The following is a 20,188-nucleotide window of genomic DNA, read 5'->3' as shown; positions in this document are numbered from 1 at the left end:
TCTATATATGTCAATAAGTACACATATACCGGTAAACACATACACACCTTTTTATGCACATGCATATACATATATGCACATACAAGCATAGCTATATACAGATACAAACTCACATACATAAACACACATTTATATATACGTCTTTATACATACACATGCCCTGGCTTTATTACTTCTCCTTATGACTGATCTTATCCAGCTGTCCTATGAACAGATGCTATAGACTACCATTTGTTTTCTGAGGTTCAGGATTTTGCCACAAATGAACACAGGCTTCATATCTGAGTCAACAAGAGATGCCTCTACATGCCCACTCAACCTGCAAATAATAGCAGTCAAATCACCCTCAAATTACTCCTTACTGTCTTACAAAAATAAAAATAAAAGAAAAAGACACTGACTCATTGAATAATGTTGCCTTAGATGCAATATATCTGAGAGATCAGGTTGATATGTGACTGCTAGAACACCTTTCATCATGGGGTGGCTTAATCAGAGCTAATTTGGGTGGCACCTAAACAACAACAACAACAACAAGTATTATTGCCAATACTGTTATCAGTGCTAACACAGCACCATCACATCTGTTAGTCAACATTTCAAACTTCTTACAAGTGTTGATTATCTAACAAGGAAACCAGCAGTATTATCAGTGCTAGCACACTATCACACCTGTTAACTAACATTCCAAATCCCTTTTATTGGTAATATAAAACAAACCCTAAAACTTATCAGTGCTAGCACACTATCACACCTGTTAGCTGACATTCCAAACCCTTTACAGATTATCTAACAAGAGACCCAACCCACCGGAACCAGAAATATTAATTTCCCCAACAACATTTTGCAATGAAACCTTTGCTTTTAGTAATGTGATATCAATGACAGTGCATCCAAGTGCACACTCACATGCACACACACACATACATCTACATATGCACATATAGACACACACATTTATATACTCATCTAGAAACTTGCACATTGATTTACATCTACACACTTTTTATATGCATGCATGAATATATACATACACACATCTATGTACACATTCTTGCATACATACATATACACTAATCTATACATGCATGCAGACACATGTAACACACACACACACACACACATTTATATGCATGCATATATACAAATGCTTATTCATCTCTATATAGATGCACGCACACACTCATACACATCTATATACAGTGTGAGGCAGAAAAGTCTCCCAAATTTTACACAGCCATTGGTGAGGCATTATCGAAGTTCAGAAAGTGGTAATGGTGTTTTCATGGTACGAAGGCCTTACTATTTTTTTATTTTTTAGTTACCATCATGGTTTGGACTGGCGTAAGGTATGAAGTTGTGGTTAAAATGTTCATCAAGAATGGTGAATCTGAGTGGATTTTTGTTGCACCCTGTACACATATACATGCACATCTATATATAGATGCAAGCACACAAACACACACACATACATAGATAGATAGATATATATATACACATGCATGTACAGACAGACATACATGCACAACATACACATCCAGCAAAGCTTCTTGTGAAATAGAAGACAACCTCTGCATAATTGCCAACATAGCCACCATCACCACCACCGTCACAACCACCTTTCTGCCACCCATTTCCCCATAATATTTATCACTCATCATCCTCTTTCATCTCTAACAACCAGGTTTATGTGTAAAAGGAACCCTAAAATTCATCATCATCACACCCCTTCCACCATCTTTGCACCTATTCTTATCATGCCGCTATCATCATCATCTTCATCATCACTTTTCAGAGTTAATCGAAAATTGAACCAGTAAACTTTTGTCATCATCATCATCATCTCTGCAACTACTACAAATATTTATCAACCACTATCACCACTACCAAGACCCCCATTGGATTTGCAAACCCTCTGGCACACACCACATTCATACATGCATACATACACACACATATACATACATACACACATACATACATACATACATACATACATACATACATATATAACAATATTCTTTTATTTAATTTTTTAAACTTTTCCCTTTCCATAGGATATAAATGATAACACACCTCAGGTGTCTTTGAGTCCTTCAACTGTTACTGTTTTGGAGACAGATGAAGTGGGAAAAACATTGGCTACAGTTTCTGCAACAGATGCTGACAAACCAGTAAGTAATCATAATTTCTAAGCCAATTTTTTAATCACTCTTGAATTTTGAAATAATATTAGACAAGTACCAGTATGATATGAGACAGGCAAACAAAGAACAGAATTTGAACCATTTATCTGTTACCAGATTGTTTAATTATACCCAGCTTTTCTCTCAAATCACTTACATTCTGTGCTTATATGTTAGGGTGTAAGTGATCTGAGAGAAAAATTGGGCATTCAAGGAATCAGATGCAGTATGCAAGAAAGAAAACTGTACTGGTACAGTCAAGTAATATGCATGAGTGAAGACAGTTGCATCAAGATGTGTGGATCTTTAATTGTAGAGGTAACATGTGGAAGGGGTAGACCCAGGAAGGCAGACAAAGTGGTGAGAAAGGATCTACAGACGTTAGGACTTATAGAGGGGATGACAGGTGACCGAGACTCTTGGCAGTTTGCTGTTCTTGAGAAGACACATTAAGCTATATAAAAGTGTGGTTTTCCTTGCATATAGGCATGTCCCTGCATCCATCTCCAGCTAATCTTGCAGGGTTGTAGGTGCTGGTGCTACATAAAAGCACCCATGCTGCTGCTGCATAAAAGCACCCAGTATATTCTATAAAGTGGTTGGTGTTAGGAAGGGTATCCAGCCATAGAAACCATGCGGAAATAGGTATGGAGCCTGGGTGGCTTTCCAGCTGTTCATCTACTGTCAAACTGGTCAACCCATGCCAGCATGGAAAATGGGCATTAAATGATGATGATGATTATAATGAGGATGTCACCAATTACCTTACTGAGTACCTTCTACTCCATATTACAAGTTACACTACAGAGCACCTGCTATTTCGTATCACTAACTACATTATAAAACACTTACCACTACATTACAGAGCAGCTGCTACTCCCTTTATTTCAAATTAGAAAGTTAAATTTTTTAATCTGCTAAGCACATCAAATCATAAGGTGAAGTGGCTTCAGGTTTGGTAGGTTTTGACAACTTGAACAATTTAGGCCATGGTGGGCTACAGGATGTTACATTATGCATTTGTGCAAATGTAAAAATAATGACTTGTTACAAAGGCATAAGACCAGAAATTTAGGTGGGAGGGCTCAGTTGATTACATCAACCTCCACTTCTTGACTGGTACTTAGTCTATTGACTCTAGAAGAGTTATTGGATAAGTTGACTTCAGCTGGACTTGAATTCAGAATGTAATATGCTATAACTAAATGCTGTAAAGTATTTTGTCCATCATTCAAACAATTCTGTAAAATTAATAATAAAATGAAGTAAAAATTAGAAATAATAAATTTCTAAATCTCTCAGAGAGACTTAAGCAGTAGTGAAGCGATAAAGTAGTTGTATACTGCCAACTTAACGTGACATTCCCAATAAGGGAACATACTACTGCTATTTAGCCCTAGGAAGCTGGACCGCTTCCTGTGTCCTTATCTTTGCGAGGGGGAGACAAACTCCTCCACCCAGCCTAGCCTGAAGTAAAAATACGATGTAAAAATTCATTGCCATTCACTGCATCTATGGAGGATCAATGCTATTCTTTGTCCTTCCTCCCACTTATTGATTTTTACTCTCTGTGGTTGTTGAGAAAACGTATGAAGATCATTACAACTAGTGTAGGTATGATTTCTCTCTTCTTATTACACGAATGAAAGGATCTGAAACTTTGAAGCTGGTTTTCAACTGGTTCTTTTATGAGGAAGCTTGTAAATTGCAGTAAAAAACTTTAATTCCTATAATTACATCTTTTCTTCCTTGTGAAAAGATCAAGAAAGATAGACGTAAAGGTGTTGAAATCTACCTTGTCCCAGGTGCCAGTAATCCTAGGGCCAGTTCCTGGATCGCTTACATAAAAATGTAATGGGCCATTTTTAGGGTTGGTAGAATTAGGTAAATGAAATAGTGCACTTGACTTCAGAATCAATTGTGAGTTCTCTGTCTTTTTAAAGCAGAGCTGATATCCCAGCAAAGACAATTTTCCTTTTAGTATGCTTAGTTTTAAGGATGTCGGTGTCTTGTTTGTATTTTCTTTTTCTTATTGCTGTTATAATGTCTAATGTCATTTTTCGTTGACAATATTTGCATTTAGAGCAATGCTAAGTATGTACTTTTAAAGAGAATAAATAAATTCATATGTTTTATAGTGTGATGTGGAATAACTGGCTTTTCAACAATGAAGAATGCAGGAAGAAAAACTAATTAAAATTTTTATCAAGTGTTTCTTTCTTTCATAATTTTCTTCTTCTTTATCTATTTATTTATTTAAGATGTTAAAGTGAAATATTCAAATTCTGTATAAATTTGTTATTCTGTTTGCTCACTTATCCAAAACATTCAGGTATATTTACACTCACCCCCACACACACAACACACACACACACACACACGTAGACACACACACACACACGTAGACACACACACACACACACACATACATGTACATGCAGAAGCACATAAATATCCATGCATACACACACATATACAAGTGCAAACATATACATAAACTCACTGTATTCCTACTTAAAGCTGTTGCTCTCTATGGAGCATAAGTCATTGGAGTCCTTTCTCCACTGTTCTTGACTATGAGCAGGGCCACTCACTCAGTATAGAGAGCACTCTTCCAGAGTGAAAGCCTTCCTCTCCCAGGTGTTATTGAATTTGGATTGCCATTGATATTTCTGTAACTTTGCTTTTTTCTAGATAGGGGGTTAGTCCTATACAAACCCATTTTTACCTCTGGGAAGAGGTGGTCCATATTAATCCAGCCTCTATCCTTTGAACCTGTCCAACATGGGAGCCCTACCAGGAAATTGTGCTCTGCTGGCATAGCTCTCAGGGTCATTGAGGCACACAAGCCACCAAACTGCAACAGGAACTAGACCTTGTGGTGGTACTCTGTTTCCTTTTTTACTTGTTTGCAATCTATTTTTTATTATCTTCTAGTTTTTTTTCAATTTTTGTATGGTTTATTGTTGTTTTTTCCTTTTTGCAGAATACATTAAACAGTGATGTAGTTTTTCGGATTTCTTCCATTACTCCAAGTGGAGGAACGGAATTGTTTTACCTGAACCCAATAACTGGAAATGTTGGTATTAGTAAGCCACTCACAAGTGATTCAAACACTTCCTATAAAGTAAGTAAACAATTATCAGACGTTTATAGAGATTTGATAAAGTTAACAAAATAGCCTGAGGACTTCTGTAAATCCAAATTATTGAAGAACTACTTCAACAAGTAACCAAAGAATAATGCTTTATAAAATGTCCATTAAATGAGGAAGATCAATAGATGACCCTTTGTAATTATTACACAAAAATCTCTCCTTAAATAAGAAATCCCTCTAATAGATAAGACATTGACATAATGTACATATGTATAAGTGTGTGTATGTCTGTATGTATGTAGGCATGCATGCCATCCCATGACTACTGATGACTCATAGAAGTGAGATCAAGTTATGTATCCCTTTCAACCAAAATTATTAGTGAGTTGTAATAATTTATTATTACTAATAATTTATTATTAGTGAGATTCATATTACTGATTAAGATGACTCGCAGTTATATTAATTCTTATTTACTTCTTTACTCTGAAGATGGCCACAAGTGTAGCTGAAGGTTCAATTAACCAGTCCTCTCCCATTTACTCAATGAAATATGAGGGTCTTTCTTTGCTAATAATGAAGTTTTACCCATCCTGCTGGCTATTTGTGACACCAGTGATTTGTTAACGACTATTTTTCTATATCAGTAAAGACAAAATTTGTCTAAGCATTTGTTAGTTGAAAGTGGATACTTGCTATGGATGATGTACAAAGATGGAGGAATCCAGATTTAGCAATTTCACTGCCACTGCTGGACACTTTCTGTCTGTTACAGATAAACTTCTGTGTTTTTAGCCCAAGAGATGCTTTCTCAAGATGAACACCACAGTGTTGTGGCTTTCTACAATTTATCCGCACTAAAGGTTCAGGCATGGCTGTGTGGTAAGAAGCTTGCTTCCCAACCACATGGTTCTGGGTTCAGTTCCACTGCATGGCACCTTGGGCAAGTGTCTTCTACTGTAGCCTTGAGCAGTTAAAGCCTTGTGAGTTGATTTGGTACATGGAAACTGAAAGAGGCCTGTCATATATATATGTGTGTGTGTGTGTGTTTGTATTTGTCCCCCCATCACTGCTTGACAATTGGTGATGGTGTGTTTATGTCTCTGTAACTTAGTGGTTTGGCAAAACAGATTAATAGAGTAAGTACGAGGCATAGAAAATAAGTCCTGTAGTTGATTTGTTCAACTAAAATTCTTCAAGGTGGTGCACCAGCATGGCCACAGTCAAATGACTGAAACAAATGAAAGAAAAAAGAATAAATAAGATATACAGAATGTTATTCTAAACATTTGTGTTTAATAACAAATTGTCACATATACTTGAGTACTGACCACATTTGTACATGAGTATATTCCAGCTAAAAGACAAAAAGGAAAGGAAAAATGGTTTTGGGGGAAATTGGACTGGTGACTGTTATTATTATTATAATTATTAAGGTGGTGAGCTGGCAGAATCGTTAGCATGCTGGGCAAAATGCTGAGCAGTATTTCGTCTGCCACTATGTTCAGAGTTCAAATTCTGCTGAGGTTGACTTTACCTTTCATCCTTTCAGGGTTGATAAAATAAGTACCAGTTAGAGTACTGGGATTGATGTCATCAACTATCTTCCTCCTCCAGAATTTCAGGCCATGCGCTTATAGTAGACAGGGTTATTATGAGAGGTCTTAAGACAGTGAGCTGGTAGAATCGTTAGCATGCCAGGCAAAATGCTTAATGGTATTTCATCTGTCTTTACATTCTGAGTTCAAATTCCATTGAGATTGACTTTGCCTTTCATTTTCTCGAGGTTGATAAATTAAGTACCAGTGAAAGACTTGATCAAAATAATCAACTAGTATACCCTGCAAAATTTCAGGCCTTGTGCCTATAGTAGAAAGAATTATTATGAGAGGTCTTTTTCTTATGAGTGAGAGAGCATACGAAATAATATTTCTATATAATCCATTTTTTGTTTCATTTTAAGTGTCCTAGTAAAATGGTTTCTATCTTAGTAAAATGCATTTGATAGTCATAAGATAATGTAATGATGTAGGTGTTTATATGTTCAACCACTGACCACATACAGCTAATGTAACTAGTTGTAGCTAAAGTAACCAGTTACCAGGGAAGTAAAATAGTTGGAGAAATCTTGGGAGTGTTACTCAGATGATAATCTGTATGAAGTATTTGTAAATTGTAGGATATTACATGGTAATGGGACTTAGATTATGTGAGTCTGTGCACGCATGTAGGTATGGGTTTGACTCCCTGCTATTTATACTCTCTTATTGTTTGTCAAGTTTGTAGATTTTTCTATAACAATGGGTATTTGCTTATTTTTTAGATTACTCTCACTGGCACTGATCGAGGTATTGCACCATTGTCTCAATCAAAAATTCTCACTGTCAATGTCATACGCAACAATGCCTCTCCTGTTTGCCAAAATATTGCACCAGTGACCATTCAGGAGAACAAGTCTGTAAATGAAGTGATTGCTGTAGTGAAGGCTACTGATGCAGATAATAATGTAAGTATTGAAATGTTTCACTGATTAGGGAGTGATTGCAAATAGATTCATATTACACTAAATTTCAAATGGATTCACATCACACTAAATTTCAGATTTCAAACACATAACACTTATGCACACACTCACACACACACACTCACACACACACACTCACACACACACACTCACACACACACTCTCACACACACACACTCACACACACACTCACACACACACACTCACACACACACACATACACACACAACCACTGATGATGGTCAATGGGAAGGACACTAATGGAATCCTTTAGAGCATCCTTGTACCTAATTTTTGATATCTCTCTATCATTACTATACAATACTATCATGGGTAGAATATATCATTGTGGATGACATTTCTATCTGTAACTATTCAATCTTAATTCAGACATACTGTATCTAAGACTAAACTACACAATGTCTCCTACTTCCTGCCATTTTAAAAATGTTAGAGCATGATTTGAGGGAGAATTCAATACTGTTCTTGTAAGTCACAGAAACCCCTAGAGACATATTGTTATTGTTGATGAGGATAATATTATCTAGTGTTGTTGTTGTTGATGATGATGATGATGATGATGATAATGATGATTTCAATTTTCTTCTTAGAAATTTGGTACAATTGAATACCAACTGGCTGGAGATTTACTTTCCCTGAATTTCTTTGAAGTTGAGTCCAAGACTGGTAACATAAAAATTTTGAAGTCACTGACCCAGGACTCTTCATTAAGCTATAAGGTGAGGAAGGTTTTGTATTACATGAATATTCATGCTCAGTTTTTTGAATAAAATTCAGTCTGGTGGTATTGTAAATTAACAGTTGTATGTTTGAGATTTCATATCCTGTCTTGTTTCAGTTCATTACTATGAGCCACTTTATCTAAACTAACACTTAAATTCTCATTTAGAACTATTCTCAGCCAACCCTATGTAATGAGTGGTAGCTATGCATCCCTTTTGCAACAAGACATCTATACTTGTCTTTTGATATTAAGATGCCTCCTCTTCCCTCAAGAACTTCCCATCACTATTTGCTGTTCTCTCTCTCTGTCTTGCAAGATACTTGCAAGTTACCGTCTTGCAAATTACTAGTGCTGGTAGCATGAAAAAAATGCTCTAAGGACACACTTTAAAGTGTTGGCATTATGAAGGACACCTAGCCATAGAAATCATAGAAAATGAATGCACAATGTATAACTTTGCCACTAAGCAGACAATCGCTCCAAATAAACATTATCTAATCAGGAAGTGACTATATTTTATTTATATATGTACACAAACAAATTACATCTCAAACGATGTAATCTGGTTGATTTGGCAAAGTGACTTTTATCTATTCACTTATGGCCTTTCATCTATTTATATGGCCTTTAACTGATATGATGTGTTTTCTTTCTAGTTTTAGCTTCTCTGAACATGCCATCTATGCACTCCCTTAATTCAGAATCCCATAGTGCTGCTGTTTATCTGTCTTTAATAATCTGTACAGTGTCTCTATTACTAGACACTATGCTGAACACTTTACTCAATCTCTCTGCAACTTCCACCCTTGCTCTGAAGCAGATCAAACTGAACATCAGTCACAGTTACCTCACCATTCCACAAAAGCATCTGAAGAGCATAAGTGCCATCCTGCTTTCTTCAACCGAATAAATAAAAAAAAAAATGTAACAATCAGTATCTTCTCATTATAATTACAAACTTTTTATAACATTATTTTTTGACAGCTTTCCATATATGCCAAAGACGGTGGAGGAAAACAGACTACATGTGTTATTACGGTGAATGTTGAGAGGAATCTAAATAAACCAATTTTGCGTGAAACTACTTACAGCAAGCAAATTCAAGAGACCTTTCCATTGAATACTCCAATTATAACAATATCAGCTTCAGATTCAGACCGAGCAGTAATACTTTTTCTTTAATTTCATTTATTGTTTTGCATAGAACAACTAATTATATTTCCAATTTTTTTTTTATTAGAAAATTAATATAATTTAGTTTTGGTTTATAATGATATTTTGAACAGCAAGAATTTTCTAGTATTTGAATTATACATGGATCCATATTCTAGAAGCTGAGTAAAGAAAGTCCATCAATAAAAATAGCAACAATTGCAATTATAATTTTTTCATGTCAATATTTTTCAAATCATCCATTATTTTTCAAATCATCCAAATGACACTTGCATGAAGGTTATATAAAATTAGCTTCCTTGAGTTGTGCAAAAGGATTGTATAAAATTAATTTTTTGTAATCACTATGCATTTATAATCATCACTTTCTAAAAGCGCACATAAGCATTTGAGGATACAAGTGATGCATAAGCTTTGGGATGTACAGATATGTATATGTTTCCCTATCAGTATTGGTGCACATAAGTATATACATGTACATATATGATTATATACATATGTATACGGATTGATATGCATATGTATTGCCATATTTTTATATAATTTACTCATATTGTTTATACATGTATATCACCTGATGGATAGATATACCTATAGAAAAATGCATCATCCTTATTCATTCTTTGAGGAGTTTATGGCATTATGGAGTTATATGCATGCATTTCTCTCCAATATTATTACAAAAATACAAATACCTATGCTAGAAACATACAAGAAAACTCTCAATAAATATTTGTAGTAACATAGTCTTTCATCTCTAACCTTTTCAAAACACACAGTTTAGCATTTCTTCATAGAAATCTAATAACACTAACATCAATTCAGTCTCACTCTGATATATGCTGTGTGAACTCTTAGAATTCCATAATTAAACAATGAAAAGTTATGCTATTCAGATTTTTTAAATTGTACATCAGGCTAGAATTTTTTTCAGCTTTCTTTGTCGAAATTTTAACTTTGTTTTATTTATGTTTCTTTCTCAAGCCACCTCATAATGAGCTGAAATATGAGATAATCAGCACCAACAATGCAGCTCAATATTTTTCAGTCACTGATTTGGGGCAGGTTATACTTATTCGCTCTCCAGCAGCTGATCAAACAATCAAATCCTTTTCGGTAAGTTTAAAAAAACTGACCTGATATCAAAATAAAATTGTTAATTTCATATATCCAAAATTCTTCTACTTGACTATTTCTTTTCTTGACCATCTATTTCCAGTTAAGAACATTTAGAATGAAAAAAAAAAAAAGGCATTGGAGGGGCGATGCATACCCTGCACACAGACACAAGGATAAAATAAAATTTAATTTAATAAATATATTTTCAGACGAATTCATATTTCAACTAAATGACATCAAAAGTTATTTCCCCTGCTTGTCGTTTATGCATATGTAACAAAGAAAAAAAATATTTGATTCATCTGTCCACTAGTTTTAAAGATAATCAAACCAAAATTTAATGAGTTTGAGCCACTTACTCAATGAGTAATTCTGCCACATTTGGTAAAAATTTGTTCAGCCATTTTCCAGTAATTTTGCAAACACATAGACAGACAAGCAACTACAATAATCCTGCTTTGCTTACATGTGCAGGGTTAATGATGTGTGAAACAGCAGAATACTGGACTGAATACGTTACTAGAAATACACATTTCTCCATCTTTTTCTCCGTTATCACTTATTTTTCTCCTCCTTGGAATCATTTTGTTTGATATCTATCTTTTATTCTTAATACTGTCCTGTTCCATTCGCATTTTACAGTAATCGCTCTTCAGGTGCAGCAAATTATCTCTTCCATCACTATATATCTTTCACTTCCCTCTAAGTATATATAGTAGTGAGTTCTAATACTACTGGTAGTATACAAAATGGTTGGAAATGGTTAAACTCTGTTATTGGATGCTTATCTCTTTGCTTATTATTACAGAAGCCCATAACATCTGTAGTTAATTCTGCACCCCCTCACACTTGCAGTCTACTCACTCACCTATTACCTCTCTCATCTTTCCCCTTTCTGCTGTTCTGCTGCTCTTCAACCCTTTGTGTATTGTCATTCATCACGTATTTTCCACTACAACTGCTTCACCTTTATCCACTATTCACTACATCCACCTCTCAACCTAACCTCTCTCTTCAATTATCATCTTTCCTTATCTTCCTTCTAGTGCCATGTTTCTCAGTCTATTTTCCTCCAGGACTCTCAATAACTTTCCATAAAAATGAATGTGGCACCAGTGGCTGGAAAAAAAACAAACAGCTTTATCTTTAATATTTCATCACAATTATTTAATACAAAGAAATCTACTGGTAACTTTTTTATTAAGTACTGAATATAAAAAAAAGTATATTATTGACAAAGAAAAAAGCAGTGGACCACTTTAATGAGAACCTTGTTGTGTCTGGTTACTATGGCACCACACCCTTCCACAATTTTCCCAGGCCTCACCAATGGGGTATATGCCCCACATTGGGAATCACTGCTCTAATGTATTTTATAATCGCTCAGCACTTGTTCTTCAATCATTATATTTGATCCCTAACTTAGCCCTACAACCTCATCTCTAACCTCTGTCACTCATTTTTTTTGCAACTTCAGTCACTCACACTCCCTGTTCTTCTATCCTCAATCACTTCTACTTTCCTCATACTCTGAGGATCCACCCTAACACATCACAGCTATTTTATCTCTTTTCAGTTCCATCCTAGTTGCTCTCAGCCTCTCTTCTATAACATGAGTAGCCATGTAGCTCTTTTACACCAAGAAATCTGTTTTTCATACATTAACTTCCCAGCTCCTAGCAGAAAAAACTCCCTCCCACTAATCCAAGAGGATCTTTGTCTTACAAGCTTACTCATGCTAGTGTCATGAAAAGTATCATGTGTAAGTAGTTGGTATTAAAAAAGGACATCCAACTGTAAAAACCATGTCAAAGCAGTCATTGGAGCGCAATGCATTTCTTAAACCTAACAGGTCCTGTCAAGATGTCCAACCCATGCTAGCATGAAAGATGGACATTAAAAGGTGATAAGAGTTTAATATCTAACTGCTAGGATCTAATCTTTCATTCCAATAATGTTCTTTTACTCATTTCAGTCATTTGACTGCAGCCATACTGCAGCATCCCTTGAAGGGTTTTAGTTAAACAAATCGACCCCAGGGCTTTATTCTTAAGCCTAGTACGTATTCTATCAGTCTCTAAGTTATGTGGATGTAAACATACCAATGCCAGTTGTCAAGTGGTGCTGGTGGGGATAAACACAGACACACAGACACAAAGGCACACACACACACACACACACAGATATATATTGTCCAAGATGCCACGCAGTGGGACTGAACCTAGAACCATGTGGTTGGGAAGCAAGCTTCTTACCACATAGCTATACCTGCGCCTGTTGATTAAATAATCTTAATAATATCACCCCTTTCCACTGAGAGTCATTTACAATTGACACTAGTTGTTTCCATTCTCCAACAAAGACGTGAATTTCAATTTTCTAAGAATTTCGCCTCAGTTTAGCTGAATTATTGGCTACCTGTATTACTTCACAATGCTCACTTTTTCATAAATATTTAAAAAGAATTATAAACTTACCACCAACAGATCAAAAACTTGATGATCCAGACAAGTATGTCTTGTTAGTTTGGTTAATCCAGCTGCATATAATGGTGAGACTTAACACTACTGCTGGCATACAAAATAGTTGAGAAAGGTTAAACTCTATTATTGGATGCTTATATCTGTAGTTAATTCATAACATCTGTAGTTAATTCTCTGAACCTCGATCTGTCATTAAGGACTGTGTACAAATGTCCTGTATGTCGGTACTACTCAATCAGGGTCACCTGTGGGTAGACAGTCTTATTTCTTTACTTCCCACAAGGGGCTACACACAGAGGGGACAAACAAGGACAAAGAAACGAATTAAGTCGCTTACATCGATCCCAGTGCATAACTGGTACTTAATTTATTGACCCAGAAAGGATGAAAGGCAAAGCCGACCTCGGCGGAATTTGAAATCATAACGTAAAGACAGACGAAATACTGCTTAGCATTTTGCTAGGTGTGCCAACGTTTCTGCCAGCTTTCCGCCTTTGGGTAGACAGTCTGATGCATGAATGACAGTCCCTGCCTCACAAGTTGCAATTGTGGGCTGTCTTGGTGCTGTCAGGTCAGTATAGGGTGTTCAGTCAGATCCAAGCTTGGATAGTTTGGTATGGAGAACAGGTTGTTGCCCATACAGTGTGTCCTCCCTCTCTACGTCACTGATGGATCTAAAGGCTGTTATAAGTTTGCATTAGACTCACCACAGGAGTAGCCAGAATGGGGCTTATACAAGTGCTTCCAGGTCTCCATCTGACTACTCTGGAAAAAGTGGAATGACAAACAAAAAATTAAAAATAAAGAGATGCATCTCTTTGGCTTATTTGAATGAGAATTAACATGGTTGATGTAAATTAATTCAATGAGGAGAAAGTCAAAGTTTGTGAAACTGAATGTTTAATCCAGAGAGGATTAATTTTAATTTAAAGTTGCTTCTGTTGCATATAACAGATTTTTATTCAGCCAGGCAACTAATTATGTTATCAGTGAATGTTTATTAATTGTTTCCTATATGTCAGAGGCAACAAATCTTGTCTAAGCATGTAGTTGGCTGAGAGTATATGCCACTGATAAGGCACAACAAAGTTGAAATGCACCCGGCATTCTTGCTAACTACTGCTGGGATGATTTCCTTACCCACTGCATTCATCTCTATCCCTATCACTAACCAGATGTCGATCATCATTTCACACTCTCATACACTTATCTATTTGCTCACCCTTTCCAGTCCTCTGTTCTTATTCTCTCCTATATGCACCTCCTTCTAACTTGATTCCTCATCACCACTAACTTTTCTTTCTTTCCAGCTGAAGTACCCCTGTATTTCCTCTATAGCAAGGCACATGCTCCTCTACTATTCCTCTACTATACTTTAATCTCTCAATACCTGGAATAAAGCCAGCGCCATCAATTCTATCGTTCAGCTCATTTGAGGGGGTCTTATCTTGTAAGTTACTTGGTGACCTTAGTACAGGTACTACAAAAAAAAAGAAGAAAAGAATAGTATCCTATATACTCTATTCAATGGCTGACATTCAGAAGGGCATCCATCCAATGAAATGATGCTAAGGTGGACGTGAGTTCATTGCAGCCCTCTAGTTCATAAGGTTCTGTTGAATCATATAACCCTTACTAGCATGGAAGACAGACATTGTGATGGTAATATATATATATTTATATATGTTCAGGTGTCCCTTTGAATGAACACCACATGGCATTAATACCTGCACACTATCCATTTGTAATAACAAAATATGAACTTCTATCGGAACTTACATACCATGGACAAGAAGCCTTTTTACTCATTCTACACAACACATTCCCTGGATAATGGAATAGCAATTTTAACATCCAACATATATATTTATTTTTATTCTCATATTTTCATTTATACTTCCTATGTCTCTCCCTTTCCAAAATAACTTCTTATATTGCACTCTACTATTTCCTTCTATTTAACTCTCTTATATCATCTCTGATGATGGAACATCTTTTATATCCCTGAAACAGCTGTAAGACTACCTTTCTCTTTCTAAAATGTCTTAGAAATTTCACACTGCCTTGGTTTTGTTGTCTCATTTTATTTAATATATACACACACATACATGACCTGCATTAGGCTCCTCACTCATACTATCTTCTGCCTTAAGCCTTTATACTCTGCAGCATTCATTTTATGGTGGACTTACATTGTATGAGAAGACACATAATGATATTCTAATGAACAATTTTGGGACACAAGCTGATTGGTGTAATTGTGTAATTGATTTGATGGGCCAGTGTATTTTACTAGTCTGAAATACACTTGTGTGTGTGTGTGTGTGTGTGTGTGTGTGTAAGAATGTATGTATGTGTGTGTGTGTGTGTGTGTGTGTGTGTGTGTGTGTGTGTGTGTGTCTAAAAATGAAAAATATTTAAATGAAATAAAGTAAAAAATTGCTTATTAAATTTTTAATACCAAACATTAAATATTAACTCAATATTAAATCAATTGTTTACTCTGTTTTCTTTTAGTTTGATGTGAAAGTGACAGATAAAGGGCTTCCTGTTCCCAAAACAGCTGACAAAACAGCAAAAGTAAATATAGTCATTATAAGGAATAACCAACCACCAGTCTTTTTTATAAAAGATTTCACTGCAGACATCTTAGAAAATAGTCCTATTTACAAAAATGTTATTCAAGTTTATGCAAATGATTCTGATGTAAGTAATTTTTACTTAAATGTCTTTTTCTTTATGTATCTGTTTTAATATAAATTAGATAACTTTGTAATGAACTGTATGACTTTGCAAGAATTAAAGTTTGTTTTAGAATTCTTCTTCATGATATTTATGAAATAAATGTGATATTCATTTCCATATATGCTGGCTGAATTGATTAAAAGAAATTATTTTTTGCCTGAAGTTTGGAATGAATACCATTCCAGTTGGAAGACCAGGATCATAGTTATTAAGAAATGTGTATTTTATTAGAAAGGCTGTTGATTTCTTGTGTTATACTTGCATAGTTGTCAAGGCAGTGAACTGGTAAAAATCAGTAGAGTATACCTCACAATACTTGATTTGATTCTCTGTACTTCAGAGAAAAAAGCACATCTTATATGCCAGCAAGGCAGAATCTTTAGCACATTAGGCAAAATGCTTAACAGTATTTCATTCACCTCTACATTCTGAGTTCAAATTCCACCAAGGTCAACTTTACCTTTCCTCCTCTTGGGGGTCAATAAAATTAGTACCAGTTGAGAAATGGGGTTGATGTAATTGACTTAACCCCTCACCCAAAATCGTTGACCTTGTGTCAAAATTTGAAGGCAATATAACTAAAATTTGCCTGTTTAAAATGCTAAAAATTTTTTTGAAGACAGAGTTTGTAATCTACTGTGATATTCTTACTTGGTTGTTTAAATGCTGTAAAATATATCTTTTTTTAAAAAAATCAAAAAATCTTAATTTCACAATTTACTCTTTGAATTTCAGCCTCAATTTAATGACATTACTTACTCCATAATTGGAGATGATGAAGCTAAAAATCATTTCCAAATTAATAGTAATACAGGCCTGATACAAACATCAAGACTTTTATCTACAACTTCAATAACTCCATTCAAGGTAAATTTCCTATTTTTGTTTCTTTCATCAAAATTCTGCTATAACAGATCAGTGTATGAGACTCATGTAGATATAAAGACTGAAGTAAAGATTACAGGGTGGCTTGGGTGTATTTACACAATATGTCTACAGCGAGAAATTTTCTCCATGACAAAACACAGTGAATGACGTAAAGATATTTATGTATGTGTGTGAGTGTATGTGTATATGTGTGTGTGTGTGCACGTGCACATGCGCATGCATGTGTATGTGCATATTTATTTATTTTGTTTATTTATTTTATCTTTTACTTGCCATTAAACCACATTATGTTGGCTATACAACACACTACCTGTATCCTTATATTTTCGAGCAGGGAGCTCAGCATTGTTTTGTGCTTGATGGGAATGCTGAGCTCCCTGTTTGAAAATATAAAGACACAGATAGTGTGTCGTTTAGCCAGCTAGAAATGATGTTTTGGGGGGTTAAAACAACAGTAACATCATCTCTTTTGGGACAGCTGCATCATGTTGGCAAATAGCCTCTACTTTAAAGAACTGTTACTGAATGTCTCTCTTTGAGAGATTTAGAAATAATAATAATAATAATGATAATAATAATAATAATAATAATAATAATAATAATAATAATAATAATAATAATAATATATATATATCAAAAATCTAAATAAGAGTTTTGACGCTAATATCCATTTATATTAAAGTTTATTACCTATGTCAACATTTCTGTATAAGGTATAATATAAGTGGATATTAGCGTCAAAACTCTTATTTAAATTTTTGATATATAACCAAGGAGATCGATCCATAAGGGGTCTACTATAGACCTTTGTGGATGAATTTTTGCTATTTTGGTAACGATTACTTGTTTTATCTCACCAATACATTGTGAAGATATCATTATATGAACACACACACACATATATATATATTCATATCTCACTTAGGTATAGCAATACTAGTAACTTACTGATAGAACTCAATATGAATATGCTTCTGAATAAAGTGCTAGTTGAATATAAAGTGTAATATGAAATTAAATAAATTATTCATGCATGCTGTTGTTTCTGCTATAAGATGCAGTGCATTCAATGCAAGCAAATAAACTTACACTTCATTTTAGAAGCTCTGAGGAAGCTATAAGGTGATGCACAAGCACTTAACTCAAAGTGCACTGTTTGTTCTAGCAGAAACAACTGTAAGCTAATGAAGTTTATCACATAATTTCCTTTTCCCTTGTCATGTATTTAAATGTGTGTGTGTGCATGTGTGTGTGTATGTGAGTGTCTTTGTCTGTGTGTGCATGCATGTGTGTATGTGTGTGTGTGTGTGTGTATCTTTGTGTTTCTGCTTGTCCCCCACACTGCTTGACAACTGGCGTTGGTCAGTTTATGTCCCTGTAACATAGTGGTTTGGCAAGAGAGACCAATAAAATAAGTACCATACTTTAAAAAATCAGCACTAGGGTCAATTTGTTCAAGTAAACCCTTCAAGGTGGTGACCCAACATGGTTGCAATATAGTGACTGAAACAAGTAAAAGATAAAAGATATAAATTTAATCTTGTTGAATTGTTTTCCTTTGTAATTTCAGATACGTGTTTTAGCTAAGGACAATGGCAGTCCAGCTCGTTCTGCAACAGCTGTCATCACAGTGAATGTTAATCGTAATTTGAATTCTCCAGTATGGATTTCGACATCTACTCAAATAAACATTGGTGAAGATGAAGAAGTAGGCAGAAGTCTTATGAAAGTGGTAGCTACTGATAGCGATTTACATGTAAGTAACATCCTCCTCCTACTCCTCCACCTCGTTTTTGTCATTGTCATCATCATTTAATGTCCATTTTTTTCATGCTTGTCTCATGATGATGCTTGTTTACACACATCTGTATGCACTCAAACACATACACACATATACAAACACACACACACACACACACACACACACACACACACACACACACACACACACATGACAGGCTTCTTTCAGTTTCCATCTACCAAACCCACTGATGAGTCTTTGGTTAGCTTGGTGCTATAATAGAAGACACTTGTCTAGACAAGATGGTGTACAATGAGACTGTATCCCCACAGGCCAATGAATGTCTTCTAAGTGAATTGGGTGGCTGGAAACTATGCAGAAGTCCATCATATGTCTGTGTCTGTATATATTTTGTGTCATTAGATTAGGACTTGTCACTCAGCACTTTCTGCTAATTTAAGCAGCACTTTAATACAGGGACGTAAACACACCAGCATCGGTTGTCAAGCAATATTGTGTGTGTGTGTGTGTGGAGAACACAGACACATAAACACACACACACACACACACACACACACACACACACACACACACACACACACACACACATATATACATACATATATATATATATTTACATATATATGACGGGCTTCTTTCAGTTTCCGTCTACTAAATCCACTCACAAGGCTTTGGTTGGCCTGAGGCTATAGTAGAAGACACTTGCCCAAGGTGCCACACGGTGGGACTGAACACGGAACCATATAGTTCATAAGCAAGCTACTTACCACACAGCCACTCCTATGACTGTAATAAACAAGCTTCATGGATGTACAATGAACCATCCTTATTTTAAAGTCATATAAAGTCTTATTTAACCTAGTGGTTAGAATGTTGCACTCACGATCTAGAGGTCATGGTTTCAATTCCTAGCCTGGGTGGTGCATTGTGTCCTTGAGCAAAATGCTTCATCTCTCTGATCACTTTGACACATGGTACACAGTGCACCTGTTGAGATAATTTCGATTTGATGGAGAGTGAGCTAATGTGTGGCACAAACATTTGATTACTGTAAACAAATCATTTGTGCAAGTGATTTAGCAAAAGCTGAATGCTCATAAGTCGTCTTTGATGGGAGAGTCCATCATATATATATGTATGTATATTTCGACCATATGATGAGCTAGCTTTCTTTATTCACATCCTCATCATCATCATCGTTTAACGTTCACTTTCCATGCTAGCATGGGTTGGACGATTTGACTGAGGACTGGTGAACCAGATGTCTACACCAGGCTCCAATCTGATTTGGCAGAGTTTCTACAGTTGGATGCCCTTCCTAATGCACAGGAGCCAGTCCAGTGGCACTGGCAATGATCTCACTTGAATGTTTTTACATGTGCCAGGAAGGCGACGCTGGGCACAGGTGCCATCACGATTTCGATTTCACTTGCCTCAACAGGTCTTTGCAAGCGGAGTTTAGTGTC

At 35.5% G+C, this 20,188-nt stretch overlaps 1 protein-coding gene across 1 annotated transcript in view; it reads left to right on the top strand.

The window, feature by feature from the left end:
• LOC106874390 (uncharacterized) overlaps positions 1-20,188 on the top strand; it is a 280,957-nt gene that overhangs the window by 39,730 nt on the left and 221,039 nt on the right. The window contains exons 20-28 of the mRNA XM_052968226.1: positions 2,058-2,174; positions 5,173-5,313; positions 7,607-7,789; positions 8,419-8,547; positions 9,537-9,716; positions 10,710-10,841; positions 15,845-16,033; positions 16,808-16,939; positions 18,531-18,716. Of these exons, the coding sequence (XP_052824186.1) occupies positions 2,058-2,174; positions 5,173-5,313; positions 7,607-7,789; positions 8,419-8,547; positions 9,537-9,716; positions 10,710-10,841; positions 15,845-16,033; positions 16,808-16,939; positions 18,531-18,716 (1,389 nt within the window). The remainder of the gene's footprint in view (positions 1-2,057; positions 2,175-5,172; positions 5,314-7,606; positions 7,790-8,418; positions 8,548-9,536; positions 9,717-10,709; positions 10,842-15,844; positions 16,034-16,807; positions 16,940-18,530; positions 18,717-20,188) is intronic.

This window comes from Octopus bimaculoides, chromosome 5 (assembly GCF_001194135.2).
Source record: "Octopus bimaculoides isolate UCB-OBI-ISO-001 chromosome 5, ASM119413v2, whole genome shotgun sequence".
In the NCBI taxonomy this organism is placed as follows: Eukaryota; Metazoa; Mollusca; class Cephalopoda; order Octopoda; family Octopodidae; genus Octopus; species Octopus bimaculoides.
This window is presented reverse-complemented; position numbering and strand designations above follow the sequence as displayed.